This window comes from Condylura cristata, unplaced genomic scaffold (genome assembly GCF_000260355.1).
Source record: "Condylura cristata isolate star-nosed mole 26May11 unplaced genomic scaffold, ConCri1.0 scaffold00022, whole genome shotgun sequence".
Classification (NCBI taxonomy): domain Eukaryota; kingdom Metazoa; phylum Chordata; class Mammalia; order Eulipotyphla; family Talpidae; genus Condylura; species Condylura cristata.
Window position 1 is genome coordinate 16,197,673 of NW_004567123.1, and position 24,618 is coordinate 16,222,290.

A 24,618-nucleotide genomic window follows, 5' to 3' on the forward strand; every position below is an offset into this window, starting at 1 on the left:
GAGAGCTTGGCCTAAGGGAGACATCACAATGGAGCCGACGTGTGTGTGTGTGTGTGTGTGTGTGTGTGTGTGTGTGTGTGTGTGTGTGTAAGGACCCAGGAAGGCAACAGCATCATTGCTCAACAGCGCGCCGTGAGGCAGTGGCAGGAACAACAGTCCAGGGGACTGAAATGATGCTACCAGGAAGCAAGACTTTCCCTTTGAGCCCAAGTACTCTGGGACACTGTAGAATGAGGGGTGTCCTAAAAAAAAATGGACATTAGGAGGCAAGGGGGGCTTCAAGAGGTAACTAGAGAATTCAAAAGAGGTGACCGTAGCTGTGTTGTGGACCGCCATGGCAGCAGGCATAGCCAACCATGGAATGAATGGACATGAGACAAGAAACAAACCATCACACAGAACGCCCTGGAGAAAAACAAAGGTTGCTGTGTGTATGTCACAAAAAGAAGTATTGTGCTTACAATGGAAACACAATTCCTAGAAATGTGCATGCAGCTGGAGCGCTCGGAAGACATCCAGGGCTTCGCACCCCCACTTTTCCAGGGAGCAAGTTTCGCGTGTTTAGATCATTTTTGAACCTGAATGCAGAAGAGTCTTCAAGGGATTCTGGGTCAAGAGCGAGAGCAGGGTGGCTGAGGAAAGGTGGGTGCTCCACCCCCTCCCCTGGGCGGCCGACAGCCACCGCCAGGCCACTTCAGCTGTAGTCAACGTCTGCACCAACCAGCAGGAAGTCCTAGGAGAGATGGGGACACTGTCACAGCTGCATGGGCACCCTGTTTGTGAGTGTGGAGCTGCTCTGCTGGGTTTTGGAGGGAAACTTCCAGAGCCTGCCTGGCGGGAAGGAGGAGCAGGGTGGGGCTGATGGATGGGGCTGATGGAGAGGCTGGATGAGCCTGGACCCCCACCCCACCCCGTCTTGCCCCGGGGGTGCACACCAGTGGCTGCCCACCCCGATTCTGCCAGCAGCTCCTGCGGCTGTTTCCTTCTCAGGTGGAGACCCCAAGGCCGCTGTGCAGGCTTCCTCTGCCATCCGCCTGTGGTAGCCCACGGAGCCTTGGGGTAGCCCACGGAGATTTTGCTCCCGATCAAAGCTGCATAAACATTTCCCTTGACTCCTTTGTGTCCTTCACTCAGATTTTCAGAAGTGAAGAAAGTGAATTGTGCCATGGGGGAGTCTTTGCTTTTCCCTCTCAGTTCAGTGTAGGGAACCCAAGGGAAATGCTTGAGTGCTGGTTTTGTGGCAGACATCAGTTTTGTTGGGACAGGCCAGATGTTGGGGTCACAGGGTGAAGGCTCTGCTGATGCCAGTGGGGAGTGGAAGAAAGGAGAGACAGGGCTGGGTCCCAGAATGGCACCACGGTGGCTCTTAGGTTGGTGAAAGTGAAGGGGGAAAGCCAATTTCGGGAGCTGAGACTCTGCAGGGATCCCTGAGAACTCCCTCTGGGAAGGAGAGGGGAGGAGGAAGGAAGAGGCTGGAAAACCAGAGCAAGACTCAGAAGCTGAGACAGGAACATGCCATGATGGGGTAAATAGTGTCACATACTACTGGGGCCCAGGCTGGCGGAAAGGCCAGAGGAGGGACACATGCTTTGTATCTAAATCCACCCCACACTGACCACACTTCATGCCCTGCCAGCCTACCGTGAGGCAGAAGGCACAGAAGATTTATAAAAGATATGTGTCAATATTTAAACACGTCTGCCTTGTGAAAGAGGCCCCGTGGCCACCCAGCGAGCTGGGTTTCCCCCAAGTGCAGGGCAGACACCTGCCTTTGCTTCTGGCTCACTGAGTAGCCGTTCAGCTGACTTTCCTGAGACGTTGTCTCCCTTCCTGTTTATTAACAGCAGCTATCATCCAGGGTTGTTGTAAGGGTAGAAAACTTGAGTCAGGGCTTGCCTAGATGAAGCTTCCTGCAACAGTTGCTATTAGTAAAGAAGATGGACAAAGAGAGACCTTTGGGATTTACCTGGTGAGACTGAAGCAGCAGGTTGAGCAGCTGGACATGGGCAGGCATGGGGAGCGGGAAGCCTTGCTGCAGCCTCGCTGTAACAGAGGTTAGCGTCAGGAGCAGGGCGGAGAGGCAGCTTCCCTGGAGCCTGGTTCTGGGTGGGGGACTGATGGGCATGTGAGTCCAGACCAGAGGTGTCGTGGAATTCCCATCCACTTCTCCACCATAACCCAAGGACTGGGGCCCTTCATTTCCGGCCTAAGCCCACACCCAGTAATTGTATGGTCCTCCCTTTCCATCACTGCCCCCCTGGGGGTGATCACACTGCTGGCAAACACCAGGCCCAAGTGATACCTGGGGTGGCTGCTTGCATGGGGTGTGGCCAGCCCGCGGCCATGCATTTGAGGCTACCTCCTCATATGTGCAAGAAGACCTTCAATGTTTAGGATAAGCCAGAGATGGGTAGTGGGCAGGGATCCACATTTGAATTGGACCTCCAGAGACTTGTAAACTCAAACCCGGTCTCCTGGGTCATTTTGAAGCTATATGTTTCAAGGATGGGAAGTAGGGGAATCAATCAATCAATCAATTTAATGATGCATTGTTTTAATTTACAACTTCTAAATATTCTAGTCACATGGCATGTGTGGCCTCTATTTGTGCTCTTGTCCCTGGCTCTGCAATGGCAGGCCTTGCCAGTGTGGGGAGCTGACCTTACCCTTCTTCCCTGGCCCTTTTCCCAGAACTGGAAAGAGGTCACTGGGATCAAACCCAGTTGGGATCAAACCCAGTCCCATCTGCTCTGTGATGTGAACAAGCCACTTAACTTCCTTGACCTCCCACTTCCTTCCATGAAAACTAGAGACAGCTCATCTTCTAATCTCCTGGAGCTGCAGTAAAGTCTGGATGAAGTAATGGGTGGGCAGGTGTAGGAACTCGGCTCCCACTGGTGTTTTTTCCCATGCCATTTGGGATTCATATGAGGCGGCCAGAGCCCTCAACGGGGGCCAGGTTTTAGGTGGTTCAAGAAATGAGCCCCTCCCACTTTCGGTCCTAGGGAACCAAAAATCAATCCTTTCTCCGAAGCTCCTTACCATTAACCTTGGGAAGCACAACAGTGGGCAAAAGAAAGTTCATGACATTCTGCAGGCTTTCAACCTGGAAACCCGAAAGACAGGCGCCATGTCAGACCCCGCTGCCTCAGCAGCCCTCTGCCTGCTCCCTCCCCCAACCCCCTCGCTGGGCAAACTGAGATGGTGTCAAGACTATGGCACATCAAGGTCACCGCAGTGATCACTTTCATTCTGAAGTTTCGGAGAGGACACCTTCTAGACTGTAGGGTGCAAGAGAGGCCATCAGAGTGCTGCATGTGGAAACCTGTGTCAGAGTCTACAGACTGGAGAACAGAGTCGTTGCTACTTGGCAATTTCATCAAAAGTCTGAATGCGTGTGTCTGGTGGGCTGCAAGCAGGCACCTACGGCATTCGGCATTCGTCCTGAGGGGTGGTTAGGCCTCTGCAGAGATGTCAGCCGAAGGATGCCCACCAAGTGATGGATATGACCAAAGCAATAATTAGAAGCACCCACATTTCCAAGATTTGGGGGGAATAGCGGCACTTTGATACCAGGTAATACTATGCAGCTGTTAAGGATGATATTGTAGAAAGACAATGATCAGCACAGAATTATTCATGAGGGAATTTTGAATAAGGAAAAGCAGACTACTGAAGCCATGAAATGCCACTGCATTATTATCAATAAATAGCAAAGGTCAGGCTGGTGAGGTGCTGAAAATAGGGATTTTTAAAATTTGCTTTGTTTTTACAGATGTAGCTTCTGGCTGCTTGATAATGTTGGTGTTTTGCTTTTCCAATAATGAAAAAAAAAAAGTTTAAATAATGTAACACCCTCGAGATAATTGCCTCCAGTGATGACATTTACAACTTGCAAATAGGTCCATTTTTGTTGCTGGAACAATTGGGTTTCTTCCTCCAGGCGGTAATTCCCTGAGCTCATCAGATCCTGTGCCCTTTTTCTCTTAAGTCTGGGGACTTCATATTTTTCTTTTCTGTAGAAGCAGAAGTTGGTTGCTGACTGAGCTAAGCCTCCAGGTGAGCGCCAGGGAGTCCGGGCACACGCAGAGGCTGCTCTGGTGCTTCTGTGGGGTGTGAGCTCATTGGATGGACACGCCTGGCTGGGTTTTCATCAGATTTGGAGGGCGTTTGGGATAGTCTGGATTTGGGGTTGGGTGGCTAACAATGCACCCAAATGGGGGTATTTCAGAGAGCTAAGGAAGTGCTCTTTAGGGCGTCACCAGAGGCCCTTCAGGGCCATCTGGATAAGAGGCTTGTGACAGGGCATGGCATGCTCAAAGGGGAGCTCTAAGGTGATGCCCATCCAGGGAGTCTGTGGAAGGGACCTGGACCACACTTCCATCGGCAACTTGCCACTAGCACGGGGGGTAGGAACGTGGGTCTGCTTGGTGGTGATCAGAGATTCTGGGGAGGCGGGTGCCCTGCTAGGCCTGGTGAGGTGCCGGCTCCTCTTCCTCCCCCCTGCCCTGAGCCAGCTCAGAAAGTGACTCTGCCCTTGACCCAGTTGCGAAGCCAACACCTAGGGGCGATTCTTCTTCGCCCTTTCTCCTTACCACACCTCAGATCTTTCACCAAGTTTCATCTAATTCTGTTGCCCAAGTATGTCTCCAATCCAGCATCTTTCTCCTTCTACCTGGCCCGTCCCACCCTCTACCATCTCTCACCTGAACAAAGGCACCTGCCTCGAGCGCCCCCACTCCGGTGTGATGACTCGACCCTTCAATTCACTGCTCTCCCCACCCCACCCCACCCCAGTGAGTGGCACCTTTTATACCCTTTACACGCCATGATCAGATCGTGCTTCTCCCTGCGGGAAAGAGCCCATTTTCTCACTGTCCTTTCAACACGATCTTCTCCAGCCCAAAGGCTCTGGGGAGCTGGGCCCTCCGTCCTCTCCAGCCACACACCCCCTCCTTGCCCTCCTTCCTCTGTCCGGTCACACTGTCTCCCTCCATTCCCCAGCACAGCCACCTTGTTTCTCCCTCACGGCTGGCCTCCATCCCTGCTGTCCCCTCCTCCACAGATCTTGGCCTTGCTGGCCACTTCAGCTCCAATGTCTCCACCTCCAAAAGGCTTTCCTCCATGAGGGTCTAACTTCAACCCTCCCCCTCACTCCCTACCCCATGTCCATTTTGTTATTCACTGCTTTGGTCATGACTGAAATGATCTTCATTTCTTTTTGTGTTTGTCCACGATGAGGTAAGGGCGGGGTGGGGGTGGGATGAGGTGGGGTGGGGAGGGGAGCTTCCCTGTCCCTGTCATCAACATATCTCCGCACTCTCAGTAGTGTCTGGCATACCAGTAGGTGCTCAAAAAAGGAACTTGTCTGTCCACAAACATTTGTTGAACAATTTTCCATACGAGATTGTGCATGTTTAGCCCCAGTTAAAACTCATCCACTATCTCAGGTGGAAAGGACCATCCCTGATCTGTGGGGAGGAAATGCAATTCAGAGAGGAGGTCATTGGTTCACTTGTAGGTGGGGAACACAGATTCCAGCTCAGGTCTCTCTGCCCACAGGCCCCACCCCCAGCACTTCTTCGCATGCAAATTACATGCAAATGAGCCAGTAGCTGCCAAAATGATTTCAAGAATTCCCTGAATTCAGAAGGGGAGGGGGAAGGGGAAGAGGGGTGGGCAGAGTCGCCAAGGGCTGGACTCACCGAGAAGGAGCCAATGTCAGAGTGCTTCAGCTGTAGGAGCAGCCTGTGAAAAGGAGGGGGCTGAGAGCATCATTTGCTAGGCCTATATGCCACCCCAAATGCATGTTCCCTTCCCCGGGTCATACCGCCCCCCTGATCTTTCCTTTGCAGAAATCAGCCATTCCCTACGTTGCTGCTGCTGAGCCCAGGGTGGGCTGGCTTAGGGCAGAGTCCTGCTAGGGACTACCCTAGTGGGTGCTCAGAGGTGGGCATGACCCATGATGGTCCAGTGAGAGTGGGTCCCGGGACAACACCTGGGAATAAGGTGTTCTCTTTTCTCCAGGAAAATTAGGGACCATTTTTGTCACCACTTATGATAGTCTTCTAGGAAATAAAGCTAGCAGAGTTGAGAGGTAGAGACAGAGTCCTAAGGACATTGTTTGAGTACCAGTATCCCCCTTGCCTGAAACTCTTGAATTTCAATGGTTTGAACTAATAAATACTGCCTTATGGCATTTTAACAGTGGCCTCAGAGAAAGAGGGAAACAAATGGCAGCTTATTGAACCCCCATTATTCCAGGCATTATGTGGGATGCTTTACCCCACTGAAATCCTGCAACACCCAAGAGGCAAGGGCGGTACTGTCACAAGCCTGTTTTACAGATGAGGAAACTGACACTCAGAGAGGGCAAGCAACCAGCCCAAGGTCACACAGCTAATCATTAGCAAAGTAGGATTTCAAACAAGTCTCTCTGATGTCAACATCCTGTTCTCCAAAAACCCTAGTAAAGCTTGAAAACTGTTGTTCACCAGCAGTCGGGCGCCCTGGGATTTCTGCCTTGTAGACTTCCCCCCAGCCCCTGCCTATTTGAGAAAGCCTGTGCTCAGCCATCACCCAGCTGCATCCTCTCTGGCTCCTCGACTTGAGCGACCCACTGGTGTTTCAAGGAAAATTAAGCCCACATGTTTCTGAGGCAATAACACTTGTCAAAATGATGCCAGGAGAAAGGAGCAGCATGTAACCCTCAGGAGCCGATCTCAAGGTTAAGAAGGACAGCTCCCTGCGCCAGAGAAGAGATGGAGCACGCACAGTACAGGTCAGGGTTCACGCAAACAGTGTGAACATGATGAAGAGCTGGCCGCTGGGCCTGGATGCTGGTGGTCACATCTGCTCTCTCCGTGTCTCTGTCTCTGTATCTCCTTCTTTCTCTCCTTTCTTCCCTCCTTTTGTCTTTCTCTCTGAGCCTGTCAGTCTCTGTTTCTATCTCTCTTCCCATTTCTAAATTTCCTCTTTTCTGCATCTTTTTCTCTTCTCTTTTGCTTCCTGCAGGCTTATTACATCCCCTGAAGTGTCGCAGACATTGAAATGCACGTTATTATCTCAATCTATCTTCATGCTGATGTCGCTGGCAAAGACTACTTGTTGGGCTTATTTCACAGCTAGGGAAACTGAGGTTGCTTGCCCAGGCAAGCTAAGCTTCCAATGCAAGCTGGGGTCCCCACTCCCCCACCATAGCTTCTAGACCAGATTCAAATGGGCAGATTCCTGAGTCTCCCAGCAGGGGGCGGCTGTGAGGGCCCAGGCACGGGGTATGAAGATGTAGGTCCAGTGAGTCTGGCAAGTGCCACGGAAGGCCAGGGACGTGGAATGGGGGTGGGGATGGGGATCAGCAGCTGGCGCTGAAGGGTCAGCTCGGGGTGCCCTGGGACTCTCAGTGCATAGGGGTACTCCAGGGAAACCCAGAGGGTTGGTCCTCCTAGAAGTGTGGCCATGGGCAGGTCACTTCATTTCTGAGCATCCATTACACTCTGCAAAATGGGGACGATTTGAGATTTAATGTAACTGACGGACAGGGAAGCAATGAGATGGTGCTTGGCATACGATAAGGTCACTGTACCCCAGGAGCACCAAGAACGCATGGCCGCCGTCTCCTTCTGTCCCCACAGGCCCACTTACTTGTCCATCTTGAGCTCTCCAATAATCCTTTTGGACTTGATGTCAACCTTCACAGAAATGTTTGTGCTCTGCAAAACAATATCCGAGGAGGTGAGGCCACTCGCCCCAGAGCCAGGGCCTCTGCCAGGCCTCCTGGACCAGGAGGTTAGCTTCACAGTGGCCCCGCCTGGGTGCCCATACTGCTGGGTCAGACCCACAGAATCCAAAGTGGAGGGAATTATTCCTTTTACCTGTGCTTGTTGATAAGCCCTAGATATCGAGCAATTAACATTTTCTGAGACCATTTCAATTATGCGTTGGTGTGTTTGTTCATTCTTTCATTTATCCATCCAATTATTAATGTATTCAAGTAGTCATTAGGTAGCTAACTTGAAATATGCTCTTTTCTGGTTCATAGTCATCCCTGTGGGCGAGGTGTGTCCAGGCTAGCCATCATCCACTATTCTTTCCACAAGTATTTGCCAAGTCAGAAACCGAGATTCCTAGATCAGATTTCCTGCCATTGTTTGTGTGACCTTGGGTGACTCCTGCAGAACCCACTTAATCTATAAAGTGGGGGTAATGGGTCTCAACTTGAAACTGGGCAGATCTGCCTGAAGTCCAGGAATATCGCCCGGGGAAGACAGTCTGGCCCTCACCCCAGTGGTCATAGTGGGGCCACCAATTGTTTGGCAATGACAGAGTGATCAAACGAATGAATGTAGAAATCAACAACAACAATAATGAAACTTGAATTAGTGAAGGACTAACCACACAAATGAAAGAACAGACAAAGATATGCACGGATAAATAAATGATGAATGAACATATATACAAATGAATGATTAATGGAACAAAGGTTCAAGTGGATGAATAAATGAATAATGGAATAAATGGAAGGCATATATGAACCAGAGAAAGTATATAGCATATTTCAAGTTAGCAATCTAATGAATAATTGAATGAATTAATAATTGAGTGAATAAATGAATGAATGAGCAAATACACATATGCATAATTGAATGACCGAAGATACGAGTAAATGAATTGGAAACAGTAATGTAACACTTACTTCCAGCTACGGATGGAATAAATAATTGAGTGAATGAATGAGTGGGCGTCATGGAAGCCAGCAGGGTCATCAGTCCTGGAGCCATAGTGTCTGGCTTTGAATCTGGGCAGGAGTCACCCTGGGCCCCTGACGCCAAGGCCAGTGTGTGTGGCCTGCTCAAGAGCCTCCTGTGCCCGCCCCCAGGAACAGCTTACCACACCAAGCAGGAAGAGGGGGGCCAGGGTGGAGTTGGGGAGGACAGCAAAGGCCTGGGTGTCCAGGGCAGGGCTGAGGTCCATGCCGGCAGGGTGCACAGTGAGGTAGGGTGGGGAGGAGACCGACATGAACAGCTGCATCTTCATGTTGGGGAACATCTTGGCCACCTGCAGCCCCCAGGGGGGACAACCCACAAAAGGGGCAATTTATTAAAGTGTTTTTAAATCCCATCTTGTCTTGGCTCTACATCAACACTTTCCCGTCTGCCTATGTCTTTTCCAATAAATCCCAAAGACTGCAAGATCTGACAGCTGGCGCCCTGTTCACCTCACTCAAGGCCTCTCCTCCTGCTTTCCAACTCCAGCCTCCCAGGATTCCTTTCTGTTCCTCAAATATGAGCAGCTCTCTTTCCATCGAAAGCCTTTTGTACGCTCGGTTCCCTCTTCCCGAAAGCTTGACTGGCCACTCTTCCCCTAGCTTGGCTATTTCCCTCCTTTCAGGTCTCAGCTGAACTCTTGCCTCCTCAGAGAGTAGTGGTGGCTCCCAGGGGAGCCCAAGGGGTCTTTGGCAACACCCCCATCTCTGCTAGCTTCCAATCCTCTCCCAGGTAAACTCACAGCCTGGGGGGGTGGGGGAGAAAAAAGATCATTATGCAAATGACACTTCCTTGGGACTTCCCATGTGGAATGTTCTGGAAGTACCACCATGGATGAGGCTGTTATAGACTGAATGTGGGAGTCCCGTCCCCCACTTAATATGTTCAAGCCCTACCCTGCCCGTAGTGCCCATATTTGGAGAAGGGGCTTCAAGGCGGTAAAGAAGGTGAGTCAGGGCCTAAGAGAAGCGCCCTGTGCCAACAGGACCAGTGTCTTCTACCAAGAGACCCAGAGCTTGCTCTCTCCACTGCACCCAGAGGAAGGGCCGAAGGGCCCAGCAAGGGGACGGCCACCTGCCAGCCGGGGAGGGGCCTCACCAGTATCAGAATCTGTTGGCACCTTGATCTTGGGCTTCTCAGCTTCTAGAGCTGTGAGAAGTTATTTCTGGTGTGTCAGGTCACCCTGTCTGTGGCCTGAGCAGACAGAGACTTTCCTTGACTTTAGGCTTTGCCTGAAGCGGCCTCATCGAGATGTTGGCTTCACTTATCTTTTCTTTATAGGAGCCTGAATAATAATTTCCACACCCCTCTAGCCTGCTCCAGGGGGCAGGGGGCCAGTCTGCCAGCTAGATGCCCAACACAGGACCCCAGGCACGCAGCAGGCACTCAGCCTGTATTTGTTGAACAACTGGGCCCATAGCATCTGCCCTCGCCCCTGGGTCCCCTTTCTCTGGGTTGGGGGTGGCTGCACACAGCTATCTCCTTTCGCTCAGGCTAGGTTGCTTCCATGTCTGGGCGGGGTGGGGTTCTCATCAGGCTGCTTAGTGGACCCCATCCTCTCCAGCACCCCCGGGCCCACTCCTGAGCAGGCTCTTTCTTACCTGCGGTATGAGGGTTCCAAAGAACTGGGTCGTCAGCTGGATTTTGGATTCTTTTGGAATCTTTTGGAAGGGGAAAAGAGGCAAGAACTCTTAGGAATGATGTCATAGGTTGGACAAGAGGCACATTTCATGTGGGGTGAGAGACAGAGGGTACAGGTGAGGTGACAAGGACGCACCCATGACTCTCGCAGTGGTCAGCCAGGGTGGCCAGCTGGGGCCAGTCCCTGCTTGCACGGCAGTCAGAAGTGCTCTCCCCGCCCATCACTCAGGAGGCCCTGCTCCCCTCATCCTCTCCAGCTTCCCTACCACCAAGCTTTTCAGACTATGATGTTCTGCCACTCCTGCCTGCCTGTGAGTCTCTGCCACGTGCATGTGATGGTGACCAGTCCTTCTCGCTCTGACCGTTTCCCGCCTGGATGGTCTGTCTCCTCGCCAGAGGGGCGAAGGGGTGGCCACTGCCTGGTGCCCCAGCGTTCCCAAGAGCCCCTCAGGTTGAGCTCTGTGAGGGCGGAAGTCGGTAGGGATGGGTTGCACTGGGTTCCCGAGAGGATGGTGGTTTCCTCATCCGGACAGGTGGGTAGACTGAGACCCAAAGTGGGGCTTGGCCATGAATAGAGAGACAGCGACAGGAGGATAATGCCAGGGTGATGCGGGGCTGAGGCTGGGCCACTGAGCCCGTGTTGCTGCTCCTTACCGCTCATCTAGTGCTCTCCACACTCGGGCCTGTGTGAAGGGCTTCTCGTGCCTTCCTAGACTCCGCAGTACAAACTCCGGAGGCAGAAACTGTTGTTGGTGTGTAACAGATGACAAAACTAAAGTTCTGGGAAGCTACTTGCCAGGCTAAAGGTCACCCAGCTGGAAAAGAGGGACATCACAGGGTCCTCCCTGGTGGTGCAGTGGGTTGAAGCACAGCACGGTGAGGCTCTCCGCAGCACGAGCTAGTCCCCAGCCATGGTGCAGCAGACCTCTCCTGACCCGCCTGCTGCTCCCCTCAACAGTAACTTTCAGTCTATCTGACTGTTCTGCTCCCCACTCTGTCTCTGGTGGATCCTCTTGCCCCCCTGCACCTCTGGCCTGTACCCCAGTTCTGTATACATAAATAGCTGGATCTTAAAAAAAAAAAAAAAAAAAAAAGGAAGGGGCATCACATCTGAACTTGTAGGGGCCTCGTTGACACTCAAGTCAAGACCTTGGTCTCCACAGGGTGGACAAAGGCTCAGCTCTGGACCTTCTGATGCAACTTGGCCAGTGTCCTTCCCACATGCACTCCAGGCAGACTCACCATGTCATCCTTGACCGTCAGGTGCAGGACTCCAGCCTGTTGGTACACGAGCCATGCTGTGTTGAAGAAGTAGTCGGAGATGCCCAGGTACACCATGCGGTCGTGGTCACTGGGGAAGGTCAGCGCCGGTGGGGCAAAGGGTGGGGGTCTGCGCTGGCCCAGGCGAAAAAACTCTCCCTGGGGGTGGGAATAGATGTTTATAGGTTTCTCAAGACCAATTGACAGCATGCTGCAAAAGCAGGTCATTTATTCAGCTAAACTAAGAATAATGTGGAGTTATAAACATACATATGATAGGACACTATTTAAGTCCAATTTAAGGGCCTATAAAACATACAATACGAGAATTGCTGATGCGCACAGACATGCGGTGAAAGTATGAAAATGCAGGAAGGACACACGGAAATGGTCAGTGGGCTGCAGAGATGGAGGCGCCCGGGGCCTCAGCTCTGTGTCTCTACTGCGTTTCATTAAACACCAATCAGAGGTGAATAAGATAACATGGTACCATTTCTCGCATCCGGGCAGCAGGTCTGTGAGTCTCTAGTGTTCCTTACTTTCGAATCACTGCATCACTCACATGGACGCCCCCAGGCCTGGACGGTGGGACACCATACACCCCTTAGAAACAACAGGGCGGCTCTGTGTGCCACCAGCAACCAGCATCTAGTCAGGTGGTTGGTGGGAAAAGCTAGTGGGAGAAGGGACCCGTTCCTGCCACCCCATAGCGTGTGTGGCAGCCGAGAATCAGGGAACTGCCCTGTGAGCAGGCTGAAGTCCTGAGCTTTGGGCCCAGGCTGGGTGCGCAGCAGGACCTTCTCTGGCCTGGGGTGACCATGCATCGCATTTATCCTTTGTTCCGCTGCAGCACGTATACCACACGGTCTGGCAATTCTACTTCTAGGGAACCTTCCAGGGCGGTGAGATCCAGTCACAGAGATATTCGTGGCTGCTTGTGGTGCTGTTTGTGGCAGAAATGGGAAGGGCTCAGGTGTCCCAAGAGGGCACTCAGTCACAAGCTGTCCACTGTAAGGCCCAGGACCCCAAAAGATCTAACTAGTGTGTCAATAGTGCGTATTTTGGAGTTGTAATATCTGGGTGCTCTTTCTTTTTCTTCCCTTCCCCCCCGGTCCCCCCCCCCCACCATTTCTGCTTCAGTGCCTGTGGTCTAGAAGGCCTCCTTGGGAGAAGAATTTGAGCAAACAATTGAAGGAAAGGAACACTTTTGCAGATATCTAGGCAAGAGCTTTGGGGCAGAAGGAGCAGGAAGTGCAAAGGCCCTGGGGCACCCAGTGTCATTGAAGCAAGGGAAAGCTGTGGAGAGTGCTGTGGGATGGGGGGGGGGGGGGTGGTAGGAATCCATGGGAAGGGGGTCGAGTCATGATAAGATCTGTGTCCAAGCATGATAGGGAGCCGGGAGGGTCTGAGGCAGACACTGAGGGTATGTGGCTCTTAGCATGTCTCACCTTCAACTGCACATCCAGGATCTCAGCCGTGACTGTTGGAGGTGCCAGCAATGAGTAATCGACCCCGGCCACATTGTCTAGCTTGGCTGTCACTAGAGGGGAAGACAATGGAGCATGTGCCCTCTCCCCGTGCAGCACCTGTGGGCCCTGGGAGGCAAGGCCAGCCTCCCCACACGTGGGGGCAAGAACTGCAGTGCACTTTCACTCCCACCTCCTCCAGGGAGCCCTCTTGAGCTGCCTTTAGAGGAAAATGGACCCACACCCTGATCCAATGGACCCTCGAAGGGGCTAAAAGGCAGCGTCAAGGAGCAGAGAGACCTGGGCTTGATTGAACTCCGTATGAACTTGGACTTGTCCGTTTGCTTCTCGGTTTTGTCAGTTGTAACTGGGTAAATGTGCCCAGTGTTCTGTGCATGGCCGGGGCGCACATGCCAGAGAGGACCTATATTAGCAGTGATGACATCGCAGGCTGAGTCCATGCTGGCTCAGGACTGAATGACCCTCAGCTTTCCCACAGTAACCGATGAGTAGCAAATATCACTGAGCCCTTCCCTCCCATCTTGGAGGGCAAGAAACTGAAGCTCAGAAACAGTACTTGTGCAGGATGGTACAGCAGGTTTGGGGCTCACTCCAAAATCTTCTTCCGTCTGATGAACCACAGCTTGGACTGCCAGTGCACAGGATAAGCTGTCTGCCTGGGTCTGCCTGGGGCTGGGGCGGGGCATCTGAAGTGTGCTGGCCATACCAGGTGCCTCCGGGAGGGAACCCAGGCAGCAGGCCAGGACACACTTGGAATCAACAAAAACTTCTGAATTTGGATCCCACTCTGGCCTCTTAACTGGCTTTGAACTTGGGCAATCTCTGTTCACCAGGTCCTCACGGGAAGTCCAGAAGTGAGGTTGCAGACCAGCCCACCCTACTATTGTGCACCCCTGCAGAGGTCTCCTCATGGGGAAACTGAGAGACACGAAGACCTCAGTGAGGTATCGGGATGTGGAGAGCAAGCTACGCTGCTGGGTTTGTGGCATGTGATGAGCTCTGAGTCAGAGGACTCCTCTCCCACCAACTGTAGCTCTTCTCAGTTTCCCAAGTACTTGGGATTAGAGAAAACTGTCCCCATTTTAAAGTGATGGAAGCTGAGACCCAAAGAGAGGCAATCATCCACGTCAGACCTGTGTTCCAGATAGCTGCAAGTATTTGGTTTTTCAGTTCTGTCAAGGGTAGAGAATGAAGGGGAGTGGGAGGCTTTGCGTCCTCACTTAGAGACTTGCCATAAGGACCAGGAGCAATGAGAATCCGATGCCAACTGCCACTTGAGAACAATCTATTCTACCCATTCTCCCCCAGGCCCAGGCAAGTCTGGGAAACTTTAGGGATTCTCCCACTGCTCTTCCCTCTCCCTCTTTTTTCTCAGACTCCTTGATCCTTCCAGGCCTTACCTGGCAGTGTCTGGAGAAAACTTTGCAGTTTAGAGGTCACAGAGTTTCTCACAACCTCGCAGATCTGGGGAGAACCAAGGAAGAGATCAGTGAGGGATTCCCATGATGTAAGAGGTACTTTGGGAAAATAATCCAGACAGGTTTTGCTTTCCTGTGAGGTACTTTGGGAAAATAATCCAGACAGGTTTTGCTTTCCTGTGAAAATCACTTAACCAAGCTTCCTTTTTCTCTTTGGTCACCAGGAAGCTCAAACTTCGGTATGTAGCTTAGAAATAATTAGTGTAGATGACTGTATATGCATTTTCTTACCTAATCTGGTATGGAACTTCCCTGATAGATATTTTATGTTTTTGTTTTTTTTCCGCTGAGAAAGTTACTCCTTTTCTTGAGACCTCTATTTTCTTACCTGTGTGATGGACTGTGGAAGGTTATATTTTCCATCTGATTTTCTCTTTTATAATATGACCTTGCCATGCCCCCATCCTTGGTGACTATGTGAACTCTCCCCTAGAATCTGGTGACTGACTCCTAACTAATAGAATATGGCAGAGGTGATGTCATGTAACCTCCAAGGCAAGGTCATAACAGTCTGTGCAGCTTCCACCTTGGTCTCTTCAAATATTCCCTCTGGAGACCCAATGACATGCTATGAAAAACTCCAGCTCTGTGGAGGGATCACAGGTAGTTGCTGGGGTTAGCAGCCCTGGCTGAGAGGAACCTTCTTGTCTTCCCAGCCCAGGAACCGTAGGTGTGAGAGAGGATCTCTTGGGATAGTTCTAGGCAGGTGAGACTCAGACATCATAGAGCGAGACCAGTTAAGACAGCTCTGCTGTGCCTGTCAATTTCCTGATCCAGTCTCCGGGAACCTTATAAATGGTGGTTGCTTTATGATGCTACATTTGGAGCTGTTTCATGGAGATTCCCTAGCCTGAAGGGATGGGAACTAAATAAGGCCCTGCTTTACAAAGTTGCTCTCCCCACGAATGACCTTCGCCTCATGAATCCAATAGTGTCTGAGTCTCTGCAGTCGTTGCTTTTCTTAACTGTTGGGTAAGCCCTGGCATGGAAGACCCTCTCTCTTTGAAATGCTCCTTCTCGAGTCCCAGCACAGAGAACGCTCCCAGCTCTCCTCTCCTTCCATCTACTTTTTCCTGGAAATGGATATACTGTGAGCTCCTGTTCCCTTACAAAAAAGTCAGAGCTCTTTGGTGCTCCTTTCTGGGTACCTGTTCCTTCTACACAACCTCTTCCAGACCCTGGCCACCGCAGGAGGTCACCTTCATCTGGTGTGAACAGCTACCTTCACACACCACAACCTACCTCACCTGAGGGCTTTCTCAGCCACCCAGATCTTGCCCCACGTGCTAAGAGTTGCAGCTGCCAGAAACAGCTCAGACCAAAGAGGGGTGAGAATTGGTACAGGAACATGTTGGACCCCTGGCCAGGGAGCTGACCCACATGGCACAGTAGACAGAGCTCTCCTGGACCACACCTGCTGTTCCCTTTAGCAGAGTGTTTCAGTGGATCTGCCTGCTCTGCTCCCCACTATGTCTCTAGTGAAATCTCTCACCCCCGCACCTCTGGCCTGTACCCCAGTTCTTGTATGCATAAATTAAAAAAAAAATCTTAAAAAAAACCACCTTGGCCACCTCACCCCTGGGGCTGGTTCTGAGGAGGGTCTACAAGGTACCTCAGAATCGCCTGTGGGGCTGAGCCCCAGATGCCCACAGCTAGAGCCCTAATGCTTGAGACCCTGCTCTCTCCCCCACTCCAGCACTGCCAGGGTTCCCCTTCCAATAAATGACTTACACCCCAAGTTTTGTTTTAGCCCCTGCCCTGGGGGGAAGAGGTAGCGAACAAAGCTACTTCTTCTATGCTCCCAACTTGTGCTTACCTCCCAGACTCTGCTTTGCAGCCTGGACCTTCCCTGTGCACCGTAAGCCCAAGGTCCCACTGCCTACTGGCCCAAGTCTCCAGGTCCCCCAACTCCCCAGTACCTGCTCCACTTCCTGCCCTCCCTCCCCTTTGTCCCTCAGGCTGCTTATCTGGGGGATGACACAGGGAGCAGAAAGGGGAGGGAGGGAGAGAAGAAGAACAGCCAGAAGGCAGGCAGGGAGGGCAGGCAGGCTGGAGAGAGGGAGGCTGGGAGAAAGGAGGAGGAAGGAAGGGCAGAAAGGCTGGCAGGGAGGGAAGACGGGGAGCAAATCTGGTTTCTTCGGGAGTGTGTTTCTATCGCCTGAGACCCTGGGTACTTCAAGAGGACTAGAATCTGAGGGGACTGCGCCTCCACTCCTAGGCCCCGGGATGGCCAGGGAAGGGTGGTTCTGGGGCAGTAATTTGGCAGCTGGGCCCCAACCAGCCGGCCACTGCCCCGGCAGCCACTGCCCTCCAGTGCTGCTCACCCATGAGGGCCACCAGATGGCTCCAAAGTCCAGCAAATCCCTCGGTAGCCTGGAGGCAGCCCGCCGCCACAGTGTCCCCCCCCACATACCTGTATAGAGGTGGGTTCTTCTTCCCTCAGGTAATAGCCCTGCTCAGTATTCCCGGACGTCAAATCCCAACTCACTTCTCCTGCAGCCCTTCCTAGCACCAGAGACAGCTGAACCTTCCTTCTCTCTCCCTCTGTTCAGGCTAAATTTGCTCTTCTAAACAATACCTCATTATGACTAAGAGCTCAGTCTCTGAGCTGGGTGGCTTGGCTTAGAATCCCAGCACTTCCACTTCCTCTACCTGTGTCTCCGTTGACTCATCTGTAAAATGGGGAGAACCACGACACCCTCCAATAAGGACTTGGTGTGGATAAATGCTAGACTCCTTGCAGAGTGTGTAGACAGGGCCAAGCCCACTGTAAGAGTAAATAGTCCATATCCTCCTCCTCCTCCCCAAGGCCATGGTCTCCTTCACCACCATCCCCCTCCTCACCACCATCATCACCAGCACCATCATCATTTTTAGCTGGGCTGCAATGCAGGGTCTCACTTAGTGCTCTCAGGAAATAATCTGTTGAGTAGTCCCAAATGCTAATTATATTCTAACACCCCTTTCCTGCTGTTACTTCATTGCAAAGACAGTGAGCAAAGAAAGAGCATGCTGGTAGGTGAGCACACTGACTGCGTTACGGCCGCTTGGTTGGGACAATACTAATGTCCCCATTCTACAGATGGTGCAACTGAGGTTAACCACACATAGATTTTTTTGACTACTGCCGGCAAGCCTTTGGTGTATCTGACTGATGTGTCCACACCAATATTGTCAGCACTTTGGTCCAGAATCCAACATCTCCCATCTGGAAGATTCCAATCCCTCTGAAATTTGCTGCCCCCACTCACACCCAGACAGTCTCATGACAGCCAGAGAAATTGCTCTAAAGCAGAGATCTGGCCAAGTCTTGCCTTGCCTCCTCCCTGCCCTGCGGAGAAAGCCCACCACATTCCCTTGGCCTGTGAGACAGGCTCAAGGGTTCCTGGAAACTGACAGTTCATTTATGAAAACCAGCCCGATCAATGGTTGGGGCGTGGGGGGGGGGGACGCTGCTGACATCTGTCTCTTGTACCTGTCCCAGCTTCAAGGATCTTTGGTCACACAATAGCCTCGCAGCTGTGAGAAGCACCAAAAAAGCTTTCAAGGTTGTGGGGTGTGGGGAGGGAGGCCAGGGGGCTCTTGGGGTCAGGAGGGCAGCAGTTTCCTGGCAGGGGAGATGCTGGGGGAAGAGCAGAGGTGCCTTTGCTGTGGGTGTGGGCTGTGACTGTTTCTTAGTCTCGCTGCACTGCTCAGAAAACACACCAGGCTGATGTTTTTTCAAGACTGGTGATGGAGGGGCTGTGAGGCCGCGTGAGGTGGCTGGAGGGCACAGGTGTGTCCCTGAGGCGTGTGGAGACCCGGCCCTCCGCCTCCAACAGTGACAAGGCCTTTGCCTCGCCTACCTTGCTGGACATGGCATTTCGGAGCGAGGACTCGATTTTTTTGTGGAAGAGTTGGATCAGCCACCTGGAAATTGGCATATGGGGACATGTGTGAGGTTCCCAGTTGTCCCTGTGGCCTCACAAGGCTACTTCCCTCCCTCTTCCACACAAGCCTGATCTCCAAATGACCACCGCCCCCACCCCACCCCACCCCACCATCAGATACATCTCCCCTTCACTGTGTTACATCCGCGTTCACAACTGGACCCCTGCACACCCCAGTCCCCATTTCTCACCATCTCTGCATGCCCACACTGCCCCCCCCCCATGTTCCCCTTGTGACCTGGGTCTCCACCCACCACAGGGCCTTGTACACGCTGTTCCCTCTGCTAAAAACATCCCCTGCCCCTGCCAGCTACCTAATTAACGCCTACTTATTCTTTTCAACTTAATTCAAATGTCATTTCTGCAAGGAAGAACTGGCCAGTCCCCAGACCAGTCCAATTCCTCCTGATCTATGCAGTGGTCTATGACCTATGACATGCTGGGTCCCTCTTTTTCTTAGTTTCATCCTTTTGTGATTCTTTGCAAACCCTAAGTCATGCAATGATTTGATGAAGGCTGGTGTTCCCTTCTAGGCTGGCAGCGTCGTGAGAACAGGGACAGCGTGGGCAAGAGTCTGGGGTCAGATAGCTCTGGGTAGAATCCCTTCAACACTGCCCAACTACGAAAACTCAGGTGCTTCCCCATCTTCTCTGTACCTTGGTTTTCTCCCCTGAAAATGGGTGAATACTAGTGACCTCAGAGAGTCATCGTGTGGCTTAAATGAGCCAAGGCCTGAACTTATGCCCACACCCAGTACACAGTAGGCCTCTGGTCTGTTAGTCATTGCTAAGTTTTTAGTGGCCATTTCTTGGGCACGTTGCACAAGCCACGGTGCACAGCAGAGTCTGCTCGATGTTTGCTGACTGAGGGAGGGATAGAGGATGCCTACAAGTCTGGGCTGACGTTTCTGCGGTTGAAGGTACAGAAACTGTGTAGCCGGGGGCCAGAGATATGCTAAGTGCTCAGTAAAGCCTGCTGAATGGCTGCTTAGGGAACATGTGACCCTTGAAGGCAGGGACAATGTCTGCTCCATCAGTGGAGCCCTGTAGACAAACAAGGCTCTGAGCGAGGCCTGACGAGGAGGTGGCATTAGACATGTTTTCTATCTGTAGCATGATGGGGACCGTCCCCTCTTCCCACCCACACCCCGGAGATCCTACCCCAGGCTGCTGCCCGAAATGTGTATGTGGGCGCTGTTGACGTGGCTGCTGCAGCTGTCACACAAGATGGTGGAGTGGCCTGTGGTGGCGTTGCAGCTCAGCTTCAGAGCAGACAGAATGGAGATTCCCTCCAAGCTCAGGTCAAAGTTACCGCTGGCTTTGCTGAAAGGAAACAGAGCCAGGACTTGGAGTGCACACACTTCCCCATCGCCATCATTCATCCCAATGCTGGAAGGTAGGCTGGCCAGAATCCCTCTCCAGTGAGGGTCAGAGAGGGAAAGCAGTTTGCCCCAGGTCACACAGCAGCCAAGTAAAAGAGCCAGGATCCCAATCTGAAGTTTGAAGCCACTTCTGCCTGGTTGAAACCTGTTCTTAACCCACCGCCTCAGTCCATTGTTCTCGCTGCATGAACTTGGACATATTTCTTACCCTCCCAGGGCTCCGTTTCTTCACTCAGACCCTACACTAGTCTCAGTTTTGATACCAAGAAGCTGGATGTTTGGGGTCAGAGACGTTAGTTCATGAATGACCTTGTTCATTAAATAGGGTTAAGGACTCCTTCCTCAGGGGTGAAACGGGCTTTGGGTAAGAGAGTGGACATGAATGCAGTTTGACAGCTCTTCCATAATAAATAAATAAACACCATAAATTTTGGTGTGTGTGTGTGGGGGTGCTGTCAATATCAGTCATCAATAAGTGTAATGACAGAAGCTAAAGAGCCCAGGTAGAGAACAAAGCAACTCCTGTGCTGGGAACCGACAGAACCAGAAGCCACCAAGGTGCTACCCTGCCACTGCCCCCCAACTCCCCACAAAGGAGAAGTTGCTAAAGTGGTTGTTAGTCTTACTGCTCTCTCATGGGCAGGGTCTCTGTGGTGAAAGCCCCATTTGAGATTCAGAGTGACAGTCTGTATAATTTGCCTGTTTCTCACTGTCTCCACCCCCCTGCCACGTCCATGCCCTCCTGTCCAGGGCAGGAGGGCACCCCTTTCCATGCTGTCAGCTTTGGGTGTGGCCACATGACCTTTGGGGGCCCATGGTCTGATAGCAGTGACTGCAGGGCCGTCCCAAGCCTCAGCCTAGCTTTGAGGGCGCCCTCATACTTCTGGGTGCCCTTGTACCCCCCCCCATTGCCAACACTGTGCTCAGCATACAGGCCCATGGAGGAGAGTGGACAGAGCTGTCTGCTGAGCAGCTGGGGTCAGGGAACCCAAGACCACACATAGATCCGCAAGCCATCCAGCACCATTTGTTTTAAGTCTCTGAGCGTGGGGTGGTTTGTTACCTGGCCATCACTATCTGATTCAGGGGTAAGTTAAAGGTCCCCCCTAGCCTTCCATCTGAAGACACATGGGCCAGCCTCGCCTCGCCAGGGTCCTGCCTCTGACATGTGAACAAATGCTCAGTGATTAACCCAGGGAAATGCTCAATCTTCTTGAGTGAAAAATGACCCCCAGGAACCCAATAGGGACAAATGGCAAGAATCCCCGAGACCCTGGCTCTCGTCCCTTCTGAAGATCACCAAGTGCTCACCCAGAGAGTCAATAAACCCACGCTTGGAAACGCACATGAAATTCTTTTTTGCCTTCCACTTTCCACTGATCTTGATACTGGCGTTTTCGATGATAAGACGAAGGCCCACATTGGGCAACAATTTTATCTGGGAACTGGGAAGCTGGAATTCACGGATAAACATGCTGAAGAGACACAAAGAGCAATGACTTGGAGCCAGCAATTTCTTCCCCACTGCCATTCACCCTTCACCCCAATTCTGGAAAGTTCAGTTCAGTTCGCCTCCTGGGGCCCAGACAAGGACTCAATTAAAAAGGCAGACTTGCCCCACCCCCACCCCAGCCCTTCACCCATCTAGCCCAAAAGAACCCAAAGCCTTGGGAATTATGGACATTGGCCAGGCTCTGAGGTCAAGCAAATCTACATTTGAAACCTGCTCCTCAATGTATTATTGTGTGACCCTCAGTCTCCTTGTTTATAAAATGGACACAATCTCTATCTTGTAGGGTGTCTGTCCATTAGTGCTATACCATTGATTATAAGGTCTATAGAGGAGTGGAATGAATCTGTCTTTTTTCACTATTATAACAAATATTTTTGAACACCTACTATGTGTCAAATACATACTAGATGCCAAATACATAGTAGGTGCTCTAATTATTTTCAGAATGAACAGATGCATAACATTCTATAGAAGGTTTATGAGATTTCAATAGATTCCAATTTATGGCCTTTCTACTCAGCACCCTGAACCCCTTCTTATGGCGAGAGAACTGCTATTTTACTTAGAAGAACCCCTCCCCACATCTATATTACCAAAGAAAATTTATTTCACCTCCATCTTCAGGGAGAAAAGCTTGCAACGGAAGCATAAGCTAGTCAGTGTATTCTAGTTCCCTGACCAAAATGATTGGTGTAAGAGTGTGTACTTGGCCTAAGATGGACACTCAGAGTGAATTTTATGGTTTTTACTTTAGTAGTAAGGCCAGGATTTGGGGTTCTGAGATGTGGTGGCCATCTTGCCTCTTTGAAGGGACATCCTACTTGAGAACTAGACCTCAAGGAACGTGGTGGTGGGGGGTGGTGAGAGAACCTGGTTCAATGATACTTGAGCCTATCTCCAGCTGAACCTGAAGGCAGACTATTCCAGGCATTTTTCTCTCATGTGAGCCAATTCATTTTTGTTTAGGCCATTTAAGACTAGGCTTGTCGCTCTTGAACTCCCTCCCTCAAATCCTAATTGACATGTGTGTCCAGTTCAACCTTTTCAGGCTCACAACACACTCCCTGGGTAGTCATGGTAAGTGCCTTTAAGACAGTTTTCCTGGTTTACTCCCAGCTCCATTGGGGGCGTGGGGGATTGTATTTCCTTGGGGTGGTGTCAACTCTAGATTTGGGAATCCTTGGCATTCTGAGTTGCTGGGGTTTGTGGCCTGGGCTTCAGGGTTTGGTGTCCCTGAACACTTGGTGATCAAACTCAGAAGGTCTTACCTGTAGAAGTTATACTGCCCTTTACCAATAACCTTGACCTTAAAGCTTCCTGAGAAATCCGGAATCTTGATCTTCTCCAACTCCTTCTTCAGCACAGCCACTCCCTGCTGACAGGCTGAGGGGAGAGAGCAGTAGTGATATCAGAGGCCCATTACCTTGGGTCGGTAGTGGGGGCATGGGACTAGAAAGTTCCAGAAGGGGATCAGCCAAGTTTCTCTCTAAAGGGTCAGACAGGGAATATTTTCAGCTCTGTCAACAACACCGTCTCCATCACAATCACTCAACTTTGCAGTTGTTACCCCAAAGATAACATGGAAATGAGAGGTATGGCTATGTGCCAATGGAACTTTATTTACAAACACTGAAATTTGAATTTCATGATTTTTATACATTGTGAGATATCATTTTTCCTTTTGATTTTTTTCCATTAAAAAATATTAAAACTATTAGGTTATGGGGCACACCACAACATGTGGCAGGTCAGAACTGGCCTGGGAGTTCTAGGTCGCCAGCCTTTATATAAAATATCACACCCCCTCCCCCGAATCCAGTCATGCACCCTAAGAATATTGTCAAATACCTTCTCTGTGCCTGTGGTCTTGGCTTTTGGATTCTCCACAGGACTTTGCAAATGCCATGCCGGCTGCCTAGGAAACCCTTTTTTCCATCTTTCCCAGCCCACCTCCCAGTCAGCTAAATCACCGCTTCTTCCAGGAGCCTTCCCTGACTCAGCGGATGAGAGCAACGACCTTGTTATTCTCTCCATGCTGTGAGCATGTATTCACCTCCCTTTCTGATTAATAGCACTCTCCCTTACTTGATGTAAGCCCCAAGGTCATTGGTAATATCTGCTTTATTTGCAAATGCCTCCTCTACCTTTACGATAGCAACTGGCAGTTAATGTTAGAATGCACTTGATATCTGTGTGATGAGCTAGTAAAAAAAATTTCCCTGTGCCAGGAATTTGACTATCAGTTATTGTGTGGCTAGCGTTATCAAAGAGCCAACTAGAAGGAAAGCCCATTACTTGAAAAGGAGGAAGTAGTAAGGGGAGAGGTCCCAGGCGTTGTGTTTTCCATGTCAGTTTAGAAATAACAATAACAATAATAATAAGCATTGAGAAAACTCTTATTCTGTGCCAGGGACTGTTCTGCATTCTGTACATATGTTAATCTGAATAATCCTAGGAAGTTGGTCTCACTGCCACCCCCAACTCACTGGTGGGGAAGCTGAGATCCTGAAAGGTGACCACATAGCTCACAAGTTCCGGAAGCAGGACCGAATCCAGGCCTGCTGAACCCAGAGCCTGGTCTTCTGAAGATTCAAAGGTAAATGGCACTTAGTCACAGCCGGAACGGAAAGAGGGTGTGGGAAGACGGGCACCGGGCTCAGTAAGGGCCAGCTCTTGTTGGGCCTCTAATGCTGTGCCAAAAGGCCGGCCAGTCTCTACGGCACTAGGGAGCCCGTGGGTGATGTGAGAAAGGGGGGGTACAGAAACAGATTGCTGCATTTCAGAAAACTCCCTCTGGCTGCCACGTGGAATGTGAGTAGATGGGGAAACTGAGGCTACTAAAACAGAACACTAAGACTTCTGGGTTTAAAGGCTGAGTCCAAGTCTCTGCTCCCAGAAGTTCAGGGTCACCCCAGGCATTATTGTGTGGCTAGCAACATCAAAGCACCAAATAGAAGGCATATTCCTTTCGATTTCAGAGGTGTCCTATTTGGGCTAGGGTAGGAATTCAGGAATGAGGTACCGGGTCCCCCTGAGTCCTAACTTAGTTTCCCTAGTGGTACATGAGGGGCATTCGGGGTCTGAATTCCCTGGGGCTGGCTTTCCTCCATTGTCATGCAGTTCATCTCTCTTCCCCTTGGGGGCAGCATAGAGCAGTGGGCACCCCC

The 24,618-nt window shown here is 51.3% G+C and overlaps 1 protein-coding gene across 2 annotated transcripts in view; it reads right to left on the reverse strand.

Moving 5' to 3' along the window:
• Positions 1-410: 410 nt before the first annotated feature.
• Positions 411-24,618, reverse strand: part of BPI (bactericidal/permeability-increasing protein) — a 25,855-nt gene continuing 1,647 nt past the window's right edge. For both annotated transcript variants that reach the window (XM_004687196.2, XM_012728180.1), the window contains 14 exons: positions 22,720-22,834; positions 21,285-21,413; positions 19,718-19,879; positions 18,474-18,537; positions 14,551-14,614; positions 13,112-13,203; positions 11,646-11,822; positions 10,364-10,423; positions 8,887-9,054; positions 7,642-7,709; positions 5,706-5,748; positions 3,043-3,106; positions 1,967-2,043; positions 411-733 (listed from right to left, as the gene is read on the reverse strand). In XM_004687196.2, the coding sequence (XP_004687253.1) occupies positions 695-733; positions 1,967-2,043; positions 3,043-3,106; positions 5,706-5,748; positions 7,642-7,709; positions 8,887-9,054; positions 10,364-10,423; positions 11,646-11,822; positions 13,112-13,203; positions 14,551-14,614; positions 18,474-18,537; positions 19,718-19,879; positions 21,285-21,413; positions 22,720-22,834 (1,322 nt within the window). In that variant the 3' untranslated portion in view covers positions 411-694. The remainder of the gene's footprint in view (positions 734-1,966; positions 2,044-3,042; positions 3,107-5,705; positions 5,749-7,641; positions 7,710-8,886; positions 9,055-10,363; positions 10,424-11,645; positions 11,823-13,111; positions 13,204-14,550; positions 14,615-18,473; positions 18,538-19,717; positions 19,880-21,284; positions 21,414-22,719; positions 22,835-24,618) is intronic.